The 8,714-nt window shown below is 47.9% G+C and overlaps 1 protein-coding gene across 1 annotated transcript; it reads left to right on the top strand.

The window, feature by feature from the left end:
- The first annotated feature begins 209 nt into the window (after positions 1-209).
- CXCL14 (C-X-C motif chemokine ligand 14) lies at positions 210-8,371 on the top strand. Its single transcript, XM_007519890.3, has 4 exons — positions 210-503; positions 671-776; positions 4,647-4,760; positions 7,201-8,371. The coding sequence occupies exons 1-4, from the start codon at positions 440-442 to the stop codon at positions 7,214-7,216; spliced, it is 300 nt and encodes a 99-aa protein (XP_007519952.1). The 5' UTR covers positions 210-439; the 3' UTR covers positions 7,217-8,371.
- Positions 8,372-8,714: the final 343 nt, after the last annotated feature.

Raw genomic sequence — 8,714 nt, 5'->3', positions numbered from 1 at the left:
GTGTGCAAACCGGAGTGTGGCTGTGCAAGTGTGAGGCAAGCCGGAGTGGGGGCCAGAGGGTCGCGAGTGTGTTTGCATGTGTGCGCGCATGACTCTCAGTGTGTGCTGCGCCAGATCTCAATGGGGCGGTGGGAAGGTCTCCTCCCCCCCACCGCGTTGAGAAATCTCAGTGAGTCACCGAGTGGTTCTGCATATTAATGAGCTCGCTTGCAGCGAGGGCAGGAGCGGATTTAAAAGAGGCCTGGGCTGGCGAGTGGAGGAAGGCTGTGGAGAGAGCTCAGGGTAGAGCGCAGAGCGCAGCACAGTACAGCACCCACCGACGGGCGCAGCGGTACGAACGAGCGAGCGAAGCCAGGTTAGAGAGGCCGCATCTCCGACCAGCAGACTTTCCCCAAGTCCCTGCTCCCGGGCCGCGCTGCGCCGCGCCCCTCCCGCCAGCATGAGGCTCTTGACTGCCGCGCTGCTCCTGCTGCTCCTGGCGTTGTGCGCTGCGCTTGTGGATGGTGAGTGCCGGGGAGATCCTTTCTCGCCGTCCCGCCCGGACCTAGAGAACCCAACCGCCAGTTGCTGATTTTCTAGGAGCCCCGGGCTCTAAGTGAGTGCCGAGGGCGGTGGAGGGTAGGAGACCCCGCTCGCAACTGAGACCTACTCTGCGCGCTCTTTCTCCCAGGGTCCAAGTGCAAGTGCTCCCGGAAGGGGCCCAAGATCCGTTACAGCGACGTGAAGAAGCTGGAAATGAAGCCAAAGTACCCGCACTGCGAGGAGAAGATGGTTATGTGAGTTCCCGCTCCTCACAGCAGCGAGCGTTGCAGGCTTCTCTTAACCCGGTGCTGGGGCACAGCATGGGGTTGGGTCGGGGGTGACAAACATTTCTCTCCGCCTTTGGCAGGGCCTTGGCAAAGCTTTTGTATCTGCCCAGCAAGTCCTTGGGACACTGGCGCGACAGTCAGGAAGAGAGTTTGGAAAGAAAGTCACTGCCCCGTGCTCCGGAAACTGCCTTTCAGAGGAGTTGACCCTTACTGGGGTTGAAGTGGGTGGCCTTGGTGTCTGCACTGTCCACCCTTCTAGGATCACCAAGGGTTGGCTCAGGTGTGCCAACTTAGAACACCCATCATTCAGAACGCACCCAAAACAATTGGAACTCACACCCAAACTGTGAAACTTGCTGTCTTTTTGTTACTAGAGGGAATATTAAATCAAACATTATCCTACGGCCTTAGACTCTCCCTTTCAGACCCTTTATCCTATAAGGAGACTATGTATGTCCACTTAGGGGTTCCTGGCAATATAATTTTTGAGAATGAGCTGGCCTGTCAGAGGAGGGAATCCTTGTGGGATTCTGCAGTTGTTCTGCTGGGGTTAATATGCCATGAAACTAGGTCCCAGCTTGGTGGGGATGTGGGGAAATTTTTGAAAACTGGGGCAGAGTGAGAGAACACTGAGTTTCCTTGCTCCTTGCCTTCCCAATTAACCACTTTGAGGCCAGCACCACTATTTCTCCATCAATACACTCTTGGCCAGGAAGGGTACCCTTGGCAAAGTAGCTACCAAATATCTGCCACGGATGGTTGGCCCCTCTTGCCCTCCCCCCAGAAACAGGACACACTTTATTCTCAGTCTGGGCAAATGCCTTCAGCCTACTACACTCGCTGGCCCAAAGGACTTCACACAGTGTCCATGAAGACAGCCCCCACCCCCACTGCCACCTGGAGGCTGCACAGTTAGGGGAATTAGAAAAGTCATGGAACTCCACTGTCCTCCTTTCAGGAGACCTAAATTAGCCTCCCTGCTCCTGCACCTTTGCCCTATCCCGTGACTTGCAGAGCTAAGTTCAGAAAAACTGCCAGAGGGTCTTTTGGTGTGTGTGTTGGGGGTTGGGGGGGTGGAGGTGAGTCAAATGAATTAGAGAAAGAGTTATAAGCCCCTCCTGGCTTTCAGCTTGGGAGCTGAAAATGGCAGAGACACTGCATGTTAAGTCAGCACTCCTCATAAGTGCTGAAAGAAACACCAAGTGAGTCTCTGAGACCGCAAGGGAGGAGAAATGGGACATATAGCATGCAGTAGTGTCTCAAAAGTACTGAACCCTCAGTAAACAGGCTTGCATTTTCCCTGGTGAAATGTCTCAGAACAGAGAGGAAACTGACAGCCAGGACAATGCAGGGAATGGCTTTCTGTGGTCATGTGAAAGCCTGCAGGGGTCTCATGATATCTGCAAGGTCACCCCTCTCCTAAACTCCCACCTCACTAAAGGGCTGGAGGCTCTGCTTCTTTCTCAATCCCCTAAAACTCTAGATTAGATGAGAGCCTAGTGCAATTTGGCCAAAGTAGGTTTTCAGCCACAAAGGCTAAAACAAAAGCAAGTCTTCCAGTTTACCCTGAGTCATCCAGAAATTTGTGCTGAAGCTGGGGGAAGGAATGTAAGCAAGAAACCTTGCTCAAAAGGGTCAATGAAAGTCTAGATTTTAGAAAAAGGAAACTGTGTCATACGTATACTAAAATCTCATCAAACTATCAGCACCCCAAGATCCAGAACTTCTGAGTAATTACTGGAGGCAGAGACCCACAATACTTCATCCCATGACCAGTTTTCATAATTTCAGTACTATAACAAATGAACATGTGAGCATGGTGGTGAGAGAGAGGAGTGTCCTCTCCCTCTCCCCCGACCTTCCTTAGAGCCTACACAGTGATCTGAAAAGAGAATTTTTACAGGCTTTGCTACATCTTTTCATTCCAAGTGCAAGAGCAGCATTGTGGGCACGGAGAGAAAAGCATTAGTTAAATTCCTGCAGGGTGACTAGGTACTATGGGGGAGTAAAACAGCTAGGCCCTCTCTGAAGCCTGGCCCCATGCTGGGCACCCAGAAGGAAAGGTAAGGCCTTGGAAGCAACAGGTCTCAGAGGTCCAATCAGTGCAGTATATCAGCAGAATCCCTGCTCTGGGAAGCTTAGGTCAGGGAGGGATCCCTGGAAACTTACAGAGCAGGTGAGAGAAGACATTCAGCCCCTATTCTGAGTAGCAAGATTCAGTTTTCTGGATTGGGAGACTCAGACTTCATGGTGACTCCCCTCCCTTCTAGGACTTGACCCATACACCCTGACACTTTATTTTGGTAATTTTTTTTTTTTGCCTCTAGGGTTATTGCTGGTGCACCATGAATCCTCTGTACCTGGAGGTCATTTCTCCCATTTTTTTGGTTGCCATTGTTGTTGCACTTGTTGTTTTATTGTTATTATTGTTATAGCTGTTGTCATTGTTGGATAGGACAGAGAGAAATGGAGAGAGAAGAGGTAGGCAGAGAGGGGGAGAGAAAGATAGGCACCTGCAGACCTGCTTCAATGCTTATAAAGTGACCAACTCTGCAAGTGGGGAGCCGGGGACTTGAACTGGGATCCTTATACCGGTCCTTGTGCTTTGTGCCATGTGCACTTAACCCGCTGTGCAACTGCCCGGCCCCCTATTTTGGGAAAACTTTTGGGGGGATGGGAAGCTCTCTTCTCTGCCTCCCGTTACACTCTTCCAACTACAACTCCAAACACTTCGTACTTCCATCCCCTAGTACTCCAGCCCCCTCCTATTTCTTGTTCTTCCTGTGACCTCTTAGGAAGTGATAGCCTTGACTTCCACTTGTCCATGTCCTTTCTATATGTCCTCGTGGTCCATCACCATCTTTCCTCCTGGACCCAGAAGTTTCCTCTTAATTCCTTCTGCCACACTGCCACACTTCTACCACACTGGCTGAGAGGGCAATCCTGGTGATCAACCTGGCTTCCCCATCCAGGCTGGAGTTCACACACAAAGGGCTTCTCTTTCTCCCTGGTCATCTCATCTTCTGTGTCAGTTAAGAAAAACAGTTAACTATTCTTTGTATATCTACCAGATGCAGATTATGACATTTAATCACCCCAGTAACTCACTGTAAGTTTTAGGTCCTACTACTATACCCATTTTATAGATTGTTGCACTGAACTCAGAGGGGTTACCTCAGATCCCAAGGCAGAACTGGGATTCAGATGCAGGCACTATGGTGCTGTCTGCCTCTCTACCACAAGGCTAGGCTCCCACTTGGTACTGACCAGGTGATTGTGGCCTAGTGGGAGCTCTTATTTTCCTACCCAAGTGTGAGGTATCTGAAACTTCATGCTCAGGGATCAACAGAGGCTTCAAGATCAATAAGACTTAGTTTCAGGATGAGCAAATTCCCAGCCTGAAGTGGTCTGCAGAGGTCTGGAGAAAACTGGGGACAGTCAGACAATGTCCTAAGCCTCCTATGGATGCAAAGAAAGAGGTCTTGGTACATGCTCCTTCCTGGCATTAAACTTCTTTGCCCCTGGTTCAGCAGAATAGAAGAATCCCTGCCCATTGGTCCCTCACAGGAGGAATAAGCCCTGTAGACAAAACCCTGTATGGAGCTGTGGGGACTTCTTTACCCACAGACTCTGAGAACTTGGGGTGTGATAGGACTAGGGGCTGCATGGGGCTAGACCCTACTATGGTGTCTGAGGTTAAGGGGATACTCAGAGCCTTCCCCAGATTCAGCCAGGAAGTGGGATCCCTTGAAAGAAGGGAGGAGGCCAGAGCCACCACTTACCACACTGAAGGGCTGTCATTAAAGTTCATCAATCTTCCATCCTACTTCATTTCAGCATCACCACCAAGAGCGTGTCCAGGTACCGGGGTCAGGAGCACTGCCTGCACCCCAAGCTGCAGAGCACCAAACGGTTCATCAAGTGGTACAACGCCTGGAACGAGAAGCGCAGGTATGCCCCACCTACTCTCACCTTTCTTCCCACCTCCCATCAGATCAGTTCCTAGATCCCTTCTATGTCATGTCGCCCTATCTAACATGCAAAAAACCCAGTGCAGTCACTGCAGCAATACCCAGACCCTGACCACATACCCTCAAGACCAAGGAACGTACCACTTAGCCAATGAAGCTATGCCTCTCTTGACAGTTTTAAACTTCCAAAGTTCATCCTTTTGTGAAGTAAACCTTGTCTCATTTTAGCTTTCACATTATAACTCATCTTCTTATTTAAATGATTTAAGTTCTCTGACTTGGTCTCCCTCTGTCAAGCGGTAGGCATGTACCTGACATGTCTCTCTCTCTCTGGTTCTTGTGAAATAAGAAGTGACCATGTTTATTAACTATAAAATTGTAGGTACAACTGCAAGGTGAGGATGACTCCTAGCCAACAAGAGAGCCTCCCCTCAAGGTGCCCCACGGGTCCCTTCTGCCCCAAACCTGATAAATGCCTTCCCATATAGGCACAAGGAGGAACCTCAGGTTTTAACCTTTTAATCAAAGCCACTCTTAAACTAAGAAATAGCAGGGGTCACATGACTAGACCCCTTTTCTCACTTAGCTGTTTCCCCATTATCTAAAGATGACTTCCCAGGTCTGATTCTCTGGGGTCCTGAGTGTGACATCAGAGCAAGAAGCAAACTCCTGATACCCTACATATCGCAGAAGCCTGTCCTAGAGCAAGCCCAGTCTGATATGCTAAGACCCCGTTTATGCTCATACCTACATAACCTGGCCAGGGAAGCTTGCATGTGCTCATGTGCTCATGTACACACACACACACACACACACACACACACACACACACACACACACACACACACCTTTCCTAGGGAGCTGGAATCTGAACCTCATTCCATGGAGGCTAGAATGGGAAGGAAGTAAAGTCTCCCAGTGTCACCATCCTTCTCCCTAACTGGGTGCCTGTGCCACCCTCACCACTCAGTCTGACCCTTCCACCTCAAGCTCAGCCCATAACTAGCTCTCCCACAGCTGACACTTGCTTGAGCCCAGATCCAGTACTTCAGCCTTTTTACTTTTTTTTTTCTGCCTCCAAAACTGCTTTATCTGCAGTTGCTTGAAATAGAAAGTGATGAGAGTGAGAGATTTTTTAAATAAATCTGATGGGAATGAAGTTCTCCCTGGTCAGGGCAGACAGCTCACATGGCAAAAGCAGGACCTGTCCTGTCCACTATCTGTCACCCTCAGGCCCTATGTCAGTACAAGTAAAATGAGGCTAATCCCAGAGCCAGTTCATAGGGTGCTCAGAGCACCTCATGACACTCCTGGGGGTCCTTCAAGTTTTTGGTACACTTTGTCTCTGTTCTCCACACCAAATCTGGGCCACAGTGTTGATGAAGAGGAGGCAGGCACTAACCTCTGCAGCACTGTTCTTTTTATTCCTCAAAGTCCTTATGATAAAAATCTAAATGAGCACCCCGTCTAGCCACCCTGTCACTTCATTAGAGAACGAGTTTATCCCTCTTTCTCAGATTGCTGAATCTCTTGTCCTCCCAATTCCTCCTCCCCTCCCTTGTAAAAAGTAAAAAAACAAACAAAACAAAAACAAAAACAAAACCTTCTGTGATTGGGGGAAGGGAGATAAGGAACTAATTTGAGACCCTTCACAGAGAGAGAGAAGGTGGAACTTACAGTAGAGAAAGGAAAAGGTGGCCTCTGTGGAGGCCAGGCTGTAGGGCTCTAGGGTGCTCAGGCTTCCAGAAGTGAGTTTCAGCGCATAGTTAGTTAGGTGTTTTCAGAAATCAAGAAGTAAGCAGAGGGATCAATGAACTAGATGAGTGTAAAATGTGGCACCAGACAATTGTGGGGCAGAAGGAAAAGTATTAGAGTACCTAAGTAGAGGTGGTCTAGGAGGTGAGTGGAAGTCAGCTTGTGATTCACACTGGTCAGGACACCAGTAGAGGAAGTGACACAGGAATGGGCCCTCTGCCAGTCTTTAGGAAGCAGCCTCTAGGTGGACCTTTTTCAGAGGGCAAGCATTCTTCAGAAGATCAAGTCAGAAAGGGATGCCCTGCCTCTTTTCTCTGAATACAGATGAACACTCAGGCTGGGGGTTACTGGAGCAGCCCGTCATGCTGGAGACTGATCTTTCCCACCACTAACAGTCAGTGCCTGTTGGAGGAGTCTTAAATCTCTAGTGCCTCAGTATCCTCATGTGCATTTGCTTCATAGCAGCTTAGAAGATTCAGATCCAGATTAGGTTAAGGTGTTTGTGGTCCAAGTGATGACATCCTTCAGGTGCCTCCACTCCCACTGGACTCCTGCAATTCTGGGAGGGGCACTCCCCAAGGCAAGAATGAAGCAACTTAGCCCTCAGCTTGTGCATTGCCTGAGTTGTATCCTGAGACACTTACATGTGTGTTTTCACTTTCCAGGGTCTATGAAGAATAGGGTGAAAAAATCCCCATGGGACAGCTTCACATCAGTTGAGAGATGAGCAAAGGACTTTGCTGATTTGAAAAAAACAAAAACAAAAACAAAAGCAAAAGCTTTCTTTCTCACAGGCATACGATACAAATTACATATTATTATGAAGCACTTTTTACCAAGGGTCAGTTTTTACATTTTATAGCTGTGTGCAAAAGGCTTCCAGATGTGAGATCCATCTCTCTTGAGCTCTAGACTTCACCACAGGCTCCTTTACTTTTTTTATCAAAAAGGGGGAAACTCATATCTTTCCTTTATAAAAAAAAATGCTTTTTTGTATTTGTCCAGACATCTGAGCTTTATAAGCATCTGGGAGGAACAGGGATCTTGGTTGAGACATTTCATAGCAGTGCTGCTGTTTCCAGCATGGGGGTGGGGGTTGGGGAGTGCTTCTGCTCTGAGGCTCTGGCGCCCCAGTATAGCTGCCATAGGCTCTCCTGGGATACCGCACCTCCATAAAGATGCTGCAGTGGCCCAGTCATAGGACAAGTAGGAGCAGATCTCTGTATCATTTGAGTTTGGCTGTCAGAGAAACGTGCTTCATTCCTCCTCACCACTGCTGATTCATTTCCATACACTCCCGAAAACATTCCCAAGATACCAAGATGGTGAAGCAAATGGTCCTTAAGGAAAGGGTTGAGTCTTCTAACCAGTGAGTTTGTAGAAGGTTCACCAATTCAATATTTTATGTTTAAGAAGCATATGAAGTTTCCAACATTTTTAGAAATAAAAAACCTTAGGAGGAAAAAAAAACCTTAAAAATATACAATACACAATATAAAGCTATAGGTACATTCTGTTGACAAGAAGGAGTCTTCAAAACATGTTTCCTTCCTCTATCACCAAGGAACATACAGTACTAAATGATCTGTGATTCCCCACATAATCTTCAGTCGCAATCAGCACAGTCCTCTTCTGAAAGCCAAGGTGACTATTTGCCCTTTCCTTTGTAAATATGCTCTTAAGAAGGCCCCTCCTCAACCCCACCCCTATAGTGTATGCTGCATTGTGCTGCTGTGTCATATGCTATGGAGATGTTGGGAACTGTTAGTGTTGCATGCAGGTTTCATATTCTTTCTAAGATGAAAAGTAATAAAATATATTTGAAGTGTACCAAAATTCTAGGCTGCTGACTTGTTTTTTTTTATTTAATTAAGTCACAATGGAAAGCAAAAATCTATCACATAATGAATAGACACAGGAAGATGTATTGGGAAGGCAAATTGGTGTTTGTTTCCCAAATATCTATTAACACTATTACTTCTATGGAATGTTCTTAAGGTCCCAGAGACAGGAAGTCAGACCTTGAAGCTAATGCCACTCTCCAACCAACTCCTACACCTGGAGGACTTTCATCAGGTCAGCCTGGTCAGCAAGTAAGGGACTGGGGAGTCATCCTGCAGTCCCCATTCAGAGAAGATAACAGATGATTAAGGTCTCTGTGGCCTAGGGTCCCAAAAGT

The sequence above is a fragment of the Erinaceus europaeus genome, chromosome 2, assembly GCF_950295315.1.
Source record: "Erinaceus europaeus chromosome 2, mEriEur2.1, whole genome shotgun sequence".
Taxonomy (NCBI): domain Eukaryota; kingdom Metazoa; phylum Chordata; class Mammalia; order Eulipotyphla; family Erinaceidae; genus Erinaceus; species Erinaceus europaeus.
Note: the sequence above shows the minus strand (reverse complement) of the source record. Positions and strands in the feature narration are given on the sequence as shown.

Coding starts and splice junctions, on each gene's coding strand:
- CXCL14 (XM_007519890.3), top strand. CDS start 440: ATGAGGCTCTTGACTGCCGCGCTGCTCCTGCTGCTCCTGGCGTTGTGC. Junction 504..670: donor GTGCGCTGCGCTTGTGGATG/GTGAGTGCCGGG, acceptor TCTTTCTCCCAG/GGTCCAAGTGCAAGTGCTCC. Junction 777..4,646: donor TGCGAGGAGAAGATGGTTAT/GTGAGTTCCCGC, acceptor ACTTCATTTCAG/CATCACCACCAAGAGCGTGT.